Source organism: Phymastichus coffea, unplaced genomic scaffold, assembly GCF_024137745.1.
Source record: "Phymastichus coffea isolate CEN01 unplaced genomic scaffold, Cenicafe_Pcof_1.1 PCOF00044, whole genome shotgun sequence".
NCBI lineage: Eukaryota > Metazoa > Arthropoda > Insecta > Hymenoptera > Eulophidae > Phymastichus > Phymastichus coffea.
The window spans coordinates 2,245,744-2,262,231 of NW_026706855.1; the positions used below are offsets into that span (position 1 = coordinate 2,245,744).

The following is a 16,488-nucleotide window of genomic DNA, read 5'->3' on the forward strand; positions in this document are numbered from 1 at the left end:
CCGAAGAGCAACGTTTCCTCTCGCATTTTCAGAGCTAGAGAAACTGAGATTTCGGATTCGGATACATCGGTCGGCTCTTTTAGACAGATATTAGTCTTGAAAGCTCGATCAACGTCGCGACCGAAGCCGAAATAAGGGCACAAAAGTTATTCCATTCTTCCTTGGTATACTGCTCTCTTCGCTCAAGCTCGCGGTACAGCTTTGGCGGGGCGCGCAGTAAGGCTGTTAGCGGGATCAACTAAATGTACTTACTGCAGCCGTAATGTAAATGTACTTGCAGTCTAGTACGTAACAGTCTATGTAAACTACCAAACAAGTATTCACACCGTTCTCTGTTTACAAGATGGATCTTTAACGAAGCCAAGTTTCAGCGCTGTTCGTAGGAAAACATACAATTCGAGGATCGACTGAAGTAGCTTTATAGATTTCTTGGCTTCCATGCTAATGAAAACTCAAGTAATTAAAAAAAAACATTACTAACTCAAGGCAGACACGGAAACTAGCATATGGAATTATTAATGTCCCACGCATTCAAGTACAACGGATCAAGGTTGGTGGCATAAATCAAGCCTTCGCGAAGAAAGAAAATAAATTTGTTTTCTGTCTAACGGCCCGAAAGTAGCATTTCTGGGCCACAGCTATGATACGAATTGACCAATGTTTTCCTGGGCCTAGGTACGTAATCTACCATTACTCGATCGCGCTTTCATTTCTATCCGCGCCAAGTTCGTTTGCAGTGCGTCGCGCGCGAATGGCTTGCAGTTGAGAATCCCGATTGGAAGGTCGGAGCTTCCTTCTAATCTCCGTCGCACTCGAGGGACGCGAGAGCGGTGTGCGCCAGCGCTGCCGCAGATTAGATTATTACGACGTGCCAGAGCGAATGAGGGAAGAGGGGGGATGCGCGTTAATTTAATTAAAAAAAGGAGAAAGAAACAAAGTTCGTACTTGAAGCGGCATTATTCCCGGGAAGTTTCAGCAACTAATCAACTTGACTGCGGACGTATATAGGTATGCTTTCTACACGCGTCTTGCTGCCCTATTTGGTTCTCTCTTTTTCTCCCTTTTACGGTTGCCGTTGTCGCAGGGCTACGAGTGCAACTTTAGCGGCGGAACTCGTTGGCGCAAGAGGCTAACGCTGGACAACGCCGTGGAACGCGCGCCGCCCGACGAAGGCGAGGCCGCATTCGTTTCTCGATCGAGAACGATTGGCGAGGACGGCGCGAAAGCTCGCTGACGAGCGCGGGGCGCGCAACAGCTGCGTGGCTGGCGCAGGTGTAGCCGCTGCGATCCGCGCGGGCGACGGGCTGCGTGCTTTCGCCGTGGGCGCGCCTGCGCCATAGTCTCGCCTCGCTCGCCTCGCTCGCCTCGCGCTGCGACGCGAAGGCGGCCAGTCGATGCCCGTGTCAGCCCGCGCTCGCACGCCCGGGCGCTCGCCTCATCGTCGCCTGCCCGTCGACGCACGACGCCTCGCTCGGCCAGCCGAGCCAGTGTAGTTCCCCGCGGAACCGAGCCAGCAGGGACTGCGCGAAGCTCCCGTCCGATTATGCACGACGTGGCGGCACGGAGGTGAGCCGAACTTCGATCATCGATTTTCGCGCGTGCGAAGCCAGTCTCTCTCTCTCTCTCTCTCTCTCTCTCTCTCTCTCTCTCGCGCGCGCGCTTTCATCGATCGCGAGCTCGCACGCGAGAGACGCTCCCGGACGGCGAGAAGGAAACCGAGCTGGCCACGGTTCTCGTGGAACTAACGCCGAGAGTCGTAGCGCCCTCTGCTTTCTCTTTGGTTATTATAGGCACGCAAGCTCGCGCGCGCCACCGCTGTTTATTTACTTGCGAAACGAGCGCAAAGCAAAAAGGCAAGCGAACGACTGCGAGTCGGGGTAGCGATTGTTTCGCGCGGAGCGCTACCCAATCCGAGATAAATCGAGGCCTTGAGCCACCGCTGAAATGTCGCCCTTTAACCGCCGGCTAAATGACTTTCTCGCGCGGCTAATTAAGAGTTCAACGAGATTTCTGTTTTTTATCGTCGCGGGTCGTTTGACGCTCTCTCTCTCTCTTTCTCGTTTAATTGAAAGCGAAAAATTGTCGACTCTCCGTCGATTTAATAAGCTACTCGCGCAATTTTAATTGAAGCCCCGGTCCTGCGAGAGTTGGCACTTTATGAAATACATTTGCAACGGCGTTTGCTTTCCATCAAGTTTCTCTTATGGCTTTGCGTCCCTTAAGGCCCTCAAAGCACGTTTCACGTGTACGGATTTCAGGTCAGCGAACATTATGGCTGCCGTCAATATGCTTCGTTTTCCGTCCATCTCCTTTCACGACTTTCGCTTTATTCGATTTGTACAAAAAAATATCCCCATATCGCGTCACCAGGACACTTGGAGAGCTTGCACAACACAAGATTTTCCGCGCGAGGTAACTGTCGATGCTCTTTCGTTGCATGCAGCAACGACACGTTTCTTTTTCGAGAACAGCTCGAAGTATGTCATGATATGATTTTCTCACGAATCGTTATATCTTTGATAAGCAATTAACGATCAACTCGAAGCTCTATTTCTGATGTTGTTTATCGAAGTCGAACGCAATGAAAGCTATGTAAATGCACCTTCAACTATTTTTCACATTTATCTTATAAATTTCCATATTGTCAGCAAGCCGTTCTTCGCAGAGGAAAAAAGTAATAACTCAGTATCGATAATTAAAAAACTCCCGGTGAAGTATGCCGAAGCTCGCAATATATTAAAAACGAAAAAGCAACCGTCAAAAGAATGTTCAATCGCCAATAATGAAGAGATGCCGCAAAAAAAACCTCTCACTTTCTCTCCCTGTTTATACTGTGATAGATCCTTGACCAAAAATTGTATGTTGGCACATAGATGTATCGTTTTTGCCTTCAGGTAAAATAAAGATCTATCCATATCAATCTCAATCTCTTTCTCTCGCCGGATATTGAAGATTTGTTTTTGTTTTCGTTGATATACCCTAATCTTGCACAACGTCTGCGTAGAAATCAGGAATATCAATAGCATTGTCTCTCTCTCTCTCTCACACTAGCGTTGCGCTGTGATTTGACCTAGTTACTCTCTCTTTCTCTTCTCTCTCTCTCTCTCTCTCTCTTTCTCTCTAGGTAACGCGATAACCTCCCTGCGGGACGAGTACGTGAGCATCTACTCGTAGCAATATAGCGCACCTGACGATTGTCCTGCATCTATATGTATACGCCAGTCCGCAACTGTAATCTTAACCCAGACTGTAAGCCTCTTTTATTTTCGCTCTTGTATTTTAACAAGATTGTTATGTAGCCGTTGCGGGGACTATTTTTTTTCTCGCAAACTTGCCCGCAAAGAGACATGGCGACACACGAGATGGTGAGAGTCGTTGCTCGAAAGTTTGCCTTAGCATCTGGAGATGGTCCGACTTTTCCTCTCGTTGTTTGTAAACTTTGGCACTGCTGTTGCTTTCTATATTGGGATTTTTATGTTTTCCGAGATGCGATTTTGACGCGAATCGACGAACCATTCGCTAGCTGTTCAACGAACTTTTGGGTTCACGTAGAAAACTCAACTCGCCATTCTTTAGGATAACTTGAAGGATAACTGTCCTTTATTAAGAAATTTTTCGAGAAATTTGCCACCTTGAGAATTCGAGTGACAATCAGCTCGATAAGATATTTTTGACATTACGTTGGATGTTTCGCGTTAATCTTGGTCATTTCACGCTCAAAAACATACGGAAATCTCCTCATAAAAGTCACGACCAGATTTTGTGAATCCAAGATAATCGCTATCTGATTGATTCGTGCAATATGCATATTTCTATTTAAATCTAATCTAATCTTATTTACAAATGTTTCATCAAAATTATACTAATTTCTGTTTTCGTTTAAATATAAATATATACAATTATTTTGATATTCCTAATTCAAATTATTTGCATATTAAATTTTATTTAAAAATTAATTTTTTTTATTAATAAGTTTTGAGAAAAATGCTATGTTTTGCACTATGATTATTGTTATAAAGCAGAAAATTTATAAGGTATATAACCCTCTGGCAAAAGTTCTGAAAATTGTAAAAGAGCCAGAGGTGTTATTCGCTTTTGAAAAGTGGACTTGACGCATATTTTTCGTATAACTTTATATTGTGAAGACGTATTTTCTTTCGCCTTTAAGCAGAGATAGTTTCCAGTAAAATAAGCCTCTGCGATCACAATAAAGAAAGTGCAAAGTCAAACATTTGACAAAATTGGTGTAGATCTACGAAGGAATGTTTTTAATCACGAACAGCCTTATGTAGCCATGTCTCAGATTCGATCTTAGGATTCCGTCATAATTTATCTTGGCGATCATCGAAGAGAAAATATAAACGTCAAAAAATTATAAAGAGCTATATTCATGATTATTAAATTTTTTAAACTTATTCTATTAATATTTTACAAACGTACAATTTCTTTCACTCAAAATATTTCATAACATTAACCAAACAATCAATCAATCAGTCGCGATGCGTGTAAAACTTTCTCCTAGACCATTTAAAAAAAATTGTCGGAGAAGTGGATCTATGTACTCATGACTATATAAAACCAAAATTAATGCGTAAAGGTACCTAGTGTCCAGCAGCGTTCCACATGGACGTAGTTCTTCAAGTCACAATAACCATAACAATAACATTCAATAATTATTAATCGTGTTTAATTTTATTAACTTGATTATGGGAAATAAAAATGCAGATTGGTGCGCGCAAAGCGCGCTGTTCAAATTCTAGTAGGTTAAAAACGCACTTCGTAAGTTGCACTTGGGTTTATCTCCTGATGACGTCTGATCAGTCTCGATAACGATATTGCCTTTTAAAAGCTTTTAAAGCCAACTCTGAGAGTGTTTGACGTCTAACAAGAAGAAAAAAGACATCAAAGAGGCAAAAAGTAGAGGTGAAAAGAGAGAGAGAGAGAGAGAGAGAAACAACGAAATCTAGGTTAAAGTCTTCTCCTGCCTCCTTTTTTCTTTGAAAATTCGTTCAAAAGAATAGCGCGACCTTACAAATGCAAGTAAAAGCCCCAGAGAACCGCCAATGTTAACAAGATAAACTTTTTAACAATCTATAGGTATCTGTTTTTCTCTCGATTGTTGCGTTTGCAAAGGAAGCGAATATTGAAATTAGAAAAACAAATGATCAGCGGTGGAATTGTCTATTGAAAACCAGCAAAGAATGTATTCGGAGCCTCGCAATGGCGTATGTCAGAATATCTAGCCGCGGGAAAATCATCGCGGTAGGCTTTTACTATATACGGTTTTCGGAGCAAGGAAAAGAGGCATCGTCGATTCGGTCAGCAGTTGTAGCGCTTCCGTACATGACAATCGCGTCGAGCATCGCGTCCATCGAGATCGGCAACCCCTTCGGCAGATTTCTTTCTTGTTTTCCCGCTTTAAACGACATTGCACGAACACCTGACGCTCGAGCGAACGTACAACGACTCCCGAAAAAGAAGAGCCTACGGCATTGCCGCACGGTAGATACCTTTCCAACGATATTTCACTGCAAGCTCACAGTATTGATCCGGTCGATTGAACGCGGGCAAATCGAATCAGGGGGGGGGGGCTAATTAGCCAACGCGCAGGGCCGCGAAAGCCAGGCGTACGGCGGCAGTGAGCGACGCTTCGAGAGTGAGAGAGAGAGAGAGGCGGCGGCGATCGCCACTTGGCCTCCGACGCACGGCCACTTCCGCCTATTCCGCTCGGCGACGACGCGCCGCGGACAGTGGCTCCCCGGAGCACGGCGGCCTGTCGGTGGCGCGGGCGCGACCTCGTTCTTTCTACGACTTCACTCGGCTGTGCGTCGGGGCGATGCGAGCGCGGGCTGTAACCGCGTGCGCGCTCTGCTTGTGTTACAGCGGCGGCGGCAGCGGCGCCAGAGCCGACGGCAGCCAGGTCCGTGCCAAAGCCGTGGGCGGCTCGCGGTGGTCGTGAATGGACAGGCGCGGCGGCGACCGGCGACAGCTGGCGGCTGGCGGAGAGGCCTCGACGGCCTCGCTGCGACCATGAGGACCGAGGATGAGGACGCGGCGTGGCGGCGGCGGCGTCAGATGATAATGCGCGCTGCGCGACGGGTTGGCCGCTCGACGAACGACCCACTGCGACACGGCTGAGCCCACCACGGACCGGCAACGACAACGACGCATTTGCACGGCAATATCGGCGAGGCGAGGGTGCAACGCCGTCTACTCCGCAGCCGCTGAGCACATCGATCGCATCCAGACCAAGGCGCATCGTCAGTTCCGCGAGCTAGCTTCTCCCTTGCGCTCGTCGGACGAGCGACGGGGACAGCGAATGCAAGAGGCGAGGCGCGGGATGCGCGACGATCGCCTCGCAAAAGTGATCGACGAAAGTGTGTGACGGGGCCCGATCGATCTTCGTCCGCGTCCCTTGGCTCTGGCGCGGGCCACAGCGAAGACATGGGTTGCGGTCAGAGCAAGATCGGCAACTTCTACTCCAGAAACAAGAAGAACAAGAGCGCATCCAAGAGCAATGGACTCTCGGCGCGTGAGTTGACAACTTGCTTCCGTTCGATTTCATTCGGCGAGCCTGCCAATCGAGGCGCTTTGCGTTTCTGCAACACGGCCACTCGCGGGAGACGCCTAGCGAGCGTATGTTTCCCCGGACCCGACTCATTTGGCTTCCATCGAGTCGCTCGTGTCGAATCCAATTCGGCGAAATTAATGCGATTGGCGGGCCGTACGTAGCTTACAGCTGACAGTCGGCTCGAGCTTAGCCAATTGGAATCACAGAGAAAAATTACCGAGTGATATGTGCGATTGGCAACGTTAAACGCGGATGATGGAAGCTCCAGCCATTCGTTTCAATCGATGTACGCGCTCTATGAGCTGCGCTTCGTATAACGTACGCGCGGATTGACTTTTCCCCTCTCGTACGCAAACACAAATAACATTTGCATAATTTGCTCATTAACGTCCTCGCTGGCGACGCGCGCACGTTATACGAAGTACGCCTTCAATTAGTCACGGGCCTTCTTTGTTTTGTTTTGTTTTCTCTCTCTCTCTCTCTCTCTTCGCTGGATATAATCAATTCCAATCGTCCGAGCGAAGAAGGAAACGTAGCGGCCGCGCTGGCCAATTCTCATTCGACTTGTAGTAAGGGAAACACGCCGCCGAGCAACTGAAACTCCGTTAGATAAGCCAGATAAGCCGAATGAAAGGGGCAAGTTGCCATTGTCTCGGCACGTCCAATTCAATTTCGCAGTTTCACCCACGGAGTTAGGTAGCTTCCTGCTTGCCGAGCCTCCTGCCACCTGCGAAATCGCACTAACGGAGCAAAGGTAGCGCGTCTCCGCGCGAAACCGTCCCGCGTCGCTCGACGGGATGAGCACCCCGACTGATCGTACGCGCGACAACGAGGTATTGCCAAACGATTTGTTTGCGACGAGTAACGCCTATAAAAGCGTCCATCCCGATCGTCATCGTCGTCGTCGTCGTCTGCGGCAATAAATCAGATCGTTATCTAACGCGCGAGGACTTTATCGAGCGATCTTCTCGCCAATTATATTTCGTCGGAATTTCGAAGTTCAAGATAAGGCCAATGTGAGCTAGAAAATAGCGCAATTCTTCTTGCCCGGCAAATCAATTGAGTCGCGTGAATCAGCGCCTGTCTTATCGAGATCGATCGCGATGACGAAACTGTTTTTTATCACGACGTAGTAAGTGTGTATGTGCAACGACTTTGGATTTTCCGGCTTGTGAAAATTGTTTTTTTTTCCTACTCCCGTGACGCAGTGTCGAGAGACTACGCGAATATCTGGGATGACGATGACGACGACGGCTACGATAGGTGTCCTCTCGAAAGGCCTTCGGATTATTCCCCAAGAGATTTCTCCAAAATTTTATTTTATTTTCATAGACTAAATGATATTTTCATATAAGTTCTTGCTTTTAATTGATTATTGTTTTCCATCACGATGAAATAATCGTGTCGCGCAAAAAATAGCTGAAGATATAGAGGCAGTTATCGCATCGAGTTAATCAATCAAATTGAACGTTCAACCGATACACTCGTCTATTTTTCAGATAAACAGAAGCCGTCCCGTACAACCACGTTAACGATGTTGATCAATAAAAAAAACGAATACAAACGCACGTGTATGCCTCTCGGGACGAGGATCTTTAAATAAGCTATGAGTGTTCTTGAACTGATTTGATAACTAATTTCGCCTTACATGTTGAGACTGTATATGTCGCACGTAACCTCGGAATGAACTCGGCTTTCTCGCGAAAAACACGTCGTCGTTTCCTAATGGTGATTCATCGATCTGTACTCTGTCGATTTCATTGATAATGCATTTGCGCAGTTTGCAAAAAATACACACTGACCTGCTGCACGTTTTTTCACGAATACTCTTTATACCGAATGTCCAGACTTTTTTTTGTTGTTTTTGACGAGTGAAGGCCTTCCAATTGGTGAATAAAAAACGTGTATTAGGAAATTCAGATACTCGAAAAAAAATGTAGAACGAGGTGGAATTGTGTAACTTATTCACATTATTCTTAAATTCAATTGACTATCTTTTGTCGATTTTTTTTTCAAAATCGACACTGGCTTAAGCGTCATTTGAATTTCGCAACGAAAGCAAATGGAACCATTCCGATAAATTTTAAGCTGCGGACGCGTAGGTGTGCCATAAAAAAGAAAGAAACAACAACGACGTACGCGTTATAACTTTTAACAATTTAACTGGAAAGTGACAGGTTTTTTTTATCGTGTTTTCGATGTGTTACACATTGACGCGTTCTAAAAATAAATCACGTTTCGGAAAAGAAGCGAATTTCGCACGCGTCGCAATGAGAGATCACTAAAATTGCTCTATGTCGGCCATTAATAATCTATTTCCATCGCGGGTGAACAGGGTCGATCTCTAAAATTACACGCTATCGACATTCCCGATTCGCGTTCGGCGAGCTAATTTAGACGGCGCACTAAAAATACAGCAGTCAAAGCTGAAACGCTCCGCGAAGCCCAAAACTTATGAAGTCGTCTCGCCTTCGCAGATATATATCGCGCGACTCCGGAACTTTTTTCCAGTTGCACTGGGTCGACCTAGTTTACAGACGATTCGTTAGCAGGAGAAACGTCGCGTTTACCAATTAAACGTTCGAGAAAAGACAAACAATAATCGGTGAATTTCCAAAGGATCAATTTTCTCAGTTTCTCTCGCGAACGTTTATCAAGATCTACGATTGGAAGACGAATTAGCGATGAAAGTCGCTTTGGGCGAGAGAGCAGCAATTTAGGTGGAAGGCATGTACGTATACTCGGTCGCGCCTATCGCCGATTTTGTTCGCGATAAAAGCTCTCTCCCTTTCTCCCATTCGAATGGCTTGTTGGGCGCGACAGAGCTTTTGCGTCACGCTCACCCGCAGAACTTATACGTTTTACTGCTTTCGTTTGTTCGATTAATCTTGTATATATACCATAATGGGTGTCGAGCTATCGAGGTAAGATGCTTTGACCATTCAGCAGGGCGCTATTACTTTCGACAATTCGAATGTTATTCTTGCCATTACAATTGTTTCAATGCAGCGCGAGACGAACAAACGACAACGAAACTGTAGACATGTCGATAGCCAGTGTGACCTGCTGAGCAAAATTGTTACTTGAAGTAGGGACCACGGGATATTTCGAAAATACTTTGATACCAGTGAAATGTAACCATTCAATTGTGAAAACTAGATCAAATAATGAAAGAAAAACAAAACGGAAGTAATTTTAATTGTTGACGTTTGGACGTTTATGACGCGCCAACAACTTGCTTTCGATCGTAACTCAAAAACAAAGTGTGTTATCTACACGCGCGCGAACAAATAAGTAACGATGCGAGAGAGCATGCAAACTAATAGCTGTCGATTTTCGACGAGCAGCGTAAGTAAACATCGCGACGCTTTTCCCACGCGCGCGCGAACATATAACTCCTCCACACGCATCGGGAAAGCGATTATCGACTGAGCAATTTGTTTGCGGAACGTTTCTAGGACGAGCGCAATTAAGGTTTGCGCGAGAGCTGCCTTTCATGAAACAATATTGTTAAATGTCTTTATCGGAGATGACGAAACAAGAAAACTAGCGCACAGCTTTTGACACCTTATTTTTGACGCCTTTCACGGTAAACTAGAGATGGACCGTTCCAGGCTATTACGACTGGCGTCCAGACTGTAGATGACCGATGTTCCTGAAACTCGGTACGAACATTGTCTACATAGTGGGAAGCTTTGGTATACATTTTCAAGTCATTGCGATGATCTGATCAACTGTTACAAAGAATAAAATAATTTTGATGAAAATTTTTTGAAAATCCATATCTCCGTAACCATGAACGCTATTGTTATGAACTATCGATTTAAAATACCTTTGCAGCAATAATAATGGCTATTCGCTGCTTATATAATTTCTCAGATAGCGCTGCCAATACTGCAAAATTGGTAAGTTTTCGCTTGAAAATTACGAATGAATGGGTTAGGCTGATTTTTGGAAAATCTTGGGAAAGGAGTTCACATTTTCAATGAAGTTTAATGCAATCTAACCTGAAACTGTGTTTCAAATCAATCGATAAATTTCTATATAAATAATTTGGTCATCGTTTTTTCACTTTCCCATCACTTATAAACAACCAATTAGACTTATTTGGACTGAAAGTTAGTTTTACCGCAGTTTTATTGTAAATGATGTGATTTAAAAATCCGTTGGACTCCCTGAGCGTGTACCAAAAGAATCAATTGAGGTGAAAAGTTACCGAGAGGTCATTATATAAAAGTCAGCAAGGGATCACGGTGAGGTGTCAAGTGCCCCGCCCACGGTGCTGGTCGCCTAATGTCAGTCTAACCGACCTTTATCACCTGTCTGGTTTTGTCAGCGACGTCGAGCCTTTCTAATTAGCACTCATTTCGACAAGATTTATAACGCTAGTATATTGCATACAGTAGCAGATTGCCTGGATTTTAGATGACTATTCCAAATGACACTATTCGCAAGCAGAACAAAAAACAAAAAAACTAGGTCAACTCATGGAAATACCTCGAATACCTCGACGCAAGTTTCTAATTTGACAATGTAAATGGAGTAACAAAGAACAAACGAACGAATGTCCAATCGCTCTTCATCGCATTAAGCTCTCAGCATTTTTTTTAGTTATTGTCAAGCTCGCGACGAGATACGGATGGCTTTATCTTTGAAAAGCTTCGAAGTGTAAGCCCCACGACTTTATTTGGCGTTCAAATTTATCTGTATCATCGACCTCGGGTTTTCGTTAATCGCAGGAGGGATCATACCAACAATGATTTACGACACCACGTGTTTCCAAAGCGTCGACAAAGATTTAGTCCCCTTCGCTCCTCTCACCGCTTCTGCGAGTGGATACATCGCAGCGCGAGCATGCAACCGTGGCTTCTCAATTTCACGATACATACATATAGGTGTGCGCGCGCGCGTGTAAATACAGCCGTAACTAGTGCGAGTTGGTGCGATATTGCGTCTCGGAGCGCGTGTACGCGTTAATTTTTAATTCCCCTGTCGCGCCATTTGACGCAAGCGTTTTGCTGTTTGTACAGTTGTTTTTCTTTTTACTTTCGCTTGTGCGTTATCAGCGCTTTTAAAACGTGCAATTGATGGGAATGCAGACTTTCGCGCTCGACACGCAACAACAGTGTGTACGCAATGACGCGTATCGCTCGTATGTGAAATTCTTTGGGTCTGTCTAGCCCTTGAAACGATGCGAGGAGGTTTCCCGGTCAAAAGCCTAATCGGAGAAGAAAAAATAAGTTTCGGCCAACGGTATGGAGACTATAGACAATTCCGACGCGCGCCCACACACACACGCACGCACACGAATGATGTTCTCAAGGTAAACTCGTTCAAAGACAGCAACGCATACAGCATGCGCTATTTTTTTCCTATCGAGCGACGGAATTTTCCTGATTAGAGTCGCCAAAAATAATTTAGAGAAAAAAAAGTAGAGGGGGTATCCGCGATACTCCGATGAGAGATGGCAGGAGAAAATGAAACTCGTCGCTTGGCCTACGTGCTGCAGGTCCCGTAAAGTTACTTGCCGCCAACGGCGAGCGGTACATTTGTGGCGCTGTAGGCGCGAACGGTCTCCCAGTCAGTCTGCCAGGTCCCCCCACCATCGCGCCGCCGCGTCGTAGCCGGCAGCTGCTACTGCGGCGCGCGCGTGCTCGTCTGCCGGCGCGCGCTTTCCGAGTTAGTCAGCTACTGTCGGTCGCATCGGTCGGACGTGTGCAATTTTTTCGTATTCTTATTCCTCGCTATCGCTTTGTTTACGTTGCTGTGCGCATACGCATTGTTATTGTTACTCTTTGCAAAGTGACACTGACAGTGTGTGTGACTGTGATATTTCGAAAGGAGCGTCGCTCTTTTCGTTATTATTGCGAGTGAAAGAGAGCGGTGGAGTCTACCACCGTGGAAGCCGACATCCTGGCAGTCAAGGGCAAGCGGACCGGCCTCGGCGCGAGAATGTGGCTGAAGATCATTAGGCAGAATATATCTCAACTTGCTCGCAGAGCTAAAGGTGCAAGCGACTTTTTATATATACATATACGTACTCGATTGTCCAAGCCGAGCAAGCGTATGCGCGTACACATATGTCTCTGGAGCTTCCCTCTAGCATGAGACGTTGGGTTCAGTTCACTCGTGATAGTGACATCCGATGGTTTTTCTTTTTTAATCGATAGATAGGTTGTTTTCTCGTTATTTTTTCACTTGAAAGTAACGCTGCCAGCTGAATTTGTCGAAAAACACTGCGTTCATCGCTCGTTCGGCACTGCATAAATTCTAAGTTAACGCGCGATTCTTCCGACGAACAAATCAGCACAATAAACACTCATTCCGTGGAAGCTCGGCGCCGTTCCCGAGGAAAAAGTTTGAAAACAGACGCGTGCACGATCCGACGCTCGCTTGTACCTATAGACAATACCCGAGCGTTTATCTGGGTACTTAGCGCGGTCGTTCGTCGACGAGAAGCATTACGAGCTCCGACCTGGGCCGAAGCGCGAACGCGTGGACGAGCAAAGCTGGCACTCGGCCAAGCCGCGCTTCCGTTATAGATGTAACGAGAGCAAGGATGCGCTTATAAATAAGCGATATCGCGAGTCAGAGTTCACCACCTGCGCGCGGCGCCTGAACGCGAAACCAAGCCGATCGCTGCTGCGCAGAAAAAGAGACGCGCCGTGGCGCTGCGGCCTGTTATTTTGGTCGCGCTCGAGCGACCGTGACGCGCATCCTTCTGCTTATCTGCATCGCTGCCTTTTATAATGCGACGCGCCGCGTGTAAACAGCCGCCACCGTCTACCTTTGCCCGCGAGCAAGACTTGGTATACGGGGACGGCTTACGGATCGGGCGCTTTACACTCCTCTGCCCCGTCCACGGACTTTCCACGATTCCTCCGTCGAGGGCTAATCGAGAGTCGCTCGAGTGACAACTGGCCACGCTGATTTTCGTAGACGCGAATGGGGCTCGGAAGTCAAGCGGCGAATAGGTGCGCGAGTGTCGGGGGGTCGCGCAGCAGCTGCCGCCGGAGATAATCGATCGGAGGGACGCGCGACGGGCCGCCGGGGCGAGCGCCGAGCGGCCCAGTTGTATCTAACGAGCAGACGAGCGGGCGACGCGCGACGAATGGTTAATCAGCGGCGACCAAGACGCCGACGCCACCGCGCGGCCAAGAATAGCGCGCAGCGAAACGCGATCCGCCGATCGTCGCGCGCGCATCGCCGACACTCGATCGCGCTGCCGCGCGCCATCGATCGACCGGCCGATAACAGGCCCGCGCCTCGTGCCGCGGTGTCGCGCGCGAGGCTCTGGCGCCGGTGCGTCGCCGATCGCTGCCAAGCCCGCGGCGGCTTCGATCCCCGATTGCGCAACCGCGGCGACGGCGACCGAGCAAACAAAGGCTTATCGGGGGTTATCTCGCGCGGCCGGTCGACGCGAGGCGCCTCGCCGCGCGGAGAGGAGAGGGCGATCATCGATCGGCCGTCGATCCGGATCGCAAGCGCGGCGCCGTAGAAAGCCACGCGACGAGGTGCCGCCGCGCTCGATCTCTGATTAAGGAGAGAAAGCCCGATCCGCGCTCTCGTTCGGTCGCGAGGGCGCCGCCGATCGAAGGCGGCGGCATCCCTTCGGCGGCCGCGCGACGCGCGAACGCCGGCGCGTTTCGAGAGAGAGAGAGAGAGAGAGAGAGAGAGAGAGAGAGAGAGAGAGAGACGAAGTGGGTCACGAGCGGCGCGATGATTCAGCGACACCGAGGAAAATAATAGTCTCCGGCGGTGTGCGCGTTAGCGTCTGACTATCCTCTAAAGTGGGTCGCTTAAAAGGAGCCAGAGCGACGGCGCCGCCGCGCGCGTCACGAGTATATATTCTCGCGGACACTCACCTCCGCGCGACACGGCGACACCTTGCCAAGTCCAGTTGCGAGCCAGAACGCGCCACCAGCTTTTCGGGCTTCTTATTTTTTGCCGGCATTCCAGCGCCAGTCATTGCGCGCCACCGGCCCTGGTAATGGGGGAGGGGGAGGGGACTGTGAGCGACGCGGACCTTCGTGCGACCTACAGGGGATTGCAGAACGAAGGGTACTCGGTTCGGTCGGAATTACGTCAATTGTGTCCTCTCCGCTAGCTTCTATCGAAACATATTGTTCGTGCCCGCGACGACGCGTTCCGAAGCATTGGAATTATTACCGCGGTTCGTAGTTTGTTTTGCGTGGAAACACGTAAGAGAAGAGTTCAAAGGGGGAAAGGAAGCCCACGTGGCCACGTAGAACGAAAAGCGTCGCTGGGCGATCGATCCGCCAGTAGCCGGATCGAAGGAGAGGAGAAGGCAGCAGCCGGGAGAAGACGTGGCTCGCGGCTGGCATCGTTTGCGCGCGCGAAGCTTCTCGATCGATCATTCTCGCGACGCGGAAAGCCTCGGACGCGATCGAAGCTCGGCCCGGGCTCCGACTTTGATAACCACGGCGCCCCGACGTGCCCCCAAAAGTGCCCTGCGGCCCGCTGGCGCGACGAACTTAGCGAGCCTTGACGCGGCTGCCAAGTGCTCGTGCTCTCGTTTCCCGTCCGACATAATGCCGTGCCAATAGAACGTAGGAGCGTCGAGCAAAGGACAATAAAGAGCTCGTTCCTCGCTGCGAAGATGAACGCACTCGCGCGCGAGGCCCCTGGCTCTCTTCTGAATTGGCACTTTCGCAGACGGCGGCCCGGCTCGTTCTCCGCGTTACGCTTCTACGTATATAGCAGGCACGAAGAGGCCATCAAGTCAACCGTCAGTGAAATTGCTTTCGCAGTCAGTTTCGTTCCTTCGGCCTGCCTCTCTTCCCGTTTTTAAAAATATACGACAACGCGCCACGAGCGGAACTTCGACGTAAGCGTTCGCAGCGTTCAACGGCTCGATACGTACTTTTCGTTCGAGCACTTGCCTGCAATGCTCTACCCAAATTTCAGTTCGGAGACTGCTAGTATAGCCAATCTATTGTCTTTCTTGCGAACACGAGAATTCGTGAAGCTCGTCGTCGTCGTCGTCGTCGTCGTCGTCGTCGTCGTCGTCGTCGTCGTCGTCGTCGTTCTTTCAACGTGTCAATGAGGTGACGGCAGCGTGGACGTTCCGTCATCGATTGTCAGTTGCACTCTAGAGACGAACATGTCTTAAGCCAATAGTAATTCTTTCAAGTATTTGCAATCTACATTACGGGGTCAAATTGATAAATTCAATTTTTCTCGGCGACTGCAGATTACGAAATTCGAAATTACCGATAGCTTTGGTGAGCTTTTAAAGCGCAGCTTTTCACTGCGGCATCGACAATTCATCCATCGATCACGCCAAGATGAAAAAAAAATCTACGTCGACTCTTTAAACTCGTTTCGCTTCGTGAAAGATTTCGGCTGAGCGTCGTGAGCGCGCTATCAACGATGATCAGTTACCGGGCGTCAGTGCTATTCGTCAAAAATTTCCCTATCGTTAAAGCGCAATTGCCACACCTCCCTTCCCATTCATTATTCGCGCGGCGAAACAATGGCCCTTTCGGCCGCATAGGTATATAGCAGGCTGCAGACAGCGAGCGATAAATCAGCAGGAGCATGCGCGTCAAATGAGCCGCGTCGGGAGAGCGCGGCTAAATAGCCGGAAAGCGGAAGCGGTAGCCTACTCGCGTATTTGTTGTAACGCTGGATAAGACTTGAAAGCCCGTGCATATTATTATATCGATGCGGTTGCGCTAAATGTGCCTTTGACCTCGTACATTCGCGTGATGATGATAATGACGACGACGACGCTGCTGCTGTTTCTGCTGCTGCTGCTGCTGCTGCTGCTGCTGCTGCTAATGATGATGATGGTGATAGTGATGCGCCTTTCCGCCGGAAGTGCAGTCGGGCTCGATAAGCTAAAAATAGACTGCGCTCGCTCTCTCGCGCAGTGTTATTGACTGCGCAGACGC

The 16,488-nt window shown here is 48.5% G+C and overlaps 1 protein-coding gene across 3 annotated transcripts in view; it reads left to right on the forward strand.

Moving 5' to 3' along the window:
* Positions 1 to 570: 570 nt before the first annotated feature.
* The window catches only part of LOC131664575 (uncharacterized), a 30,993-nt gene continuing 15,075 nt past the window's right edge, over positions 571 to 16,488 (forward strand). The window contains exons 1-2 of one of the 3 annotated variants that reach the window (XM_058935782.1): positions 571 to 675; positions 5,884 to 6,532. In XM_058935782.1, coding sequence (XP_058791765.1) covers positions 6,445 to 6,532 — 88 coding nt within the window. In that variant the 5' untranslated portion in view covers positions 571 to 675; positions 5,884 to 6,444. Of the gene's footprint in view, positions 676 to 1,391; positions 1,567 to 5,883; positions 6,533 to 12,259; positions 12,579 to 16,488 lie in introns of those variants that run through there. The other 2 variants (XM_058935781.1, XM_058935783.1) reach the window with 2 other exon arrangements.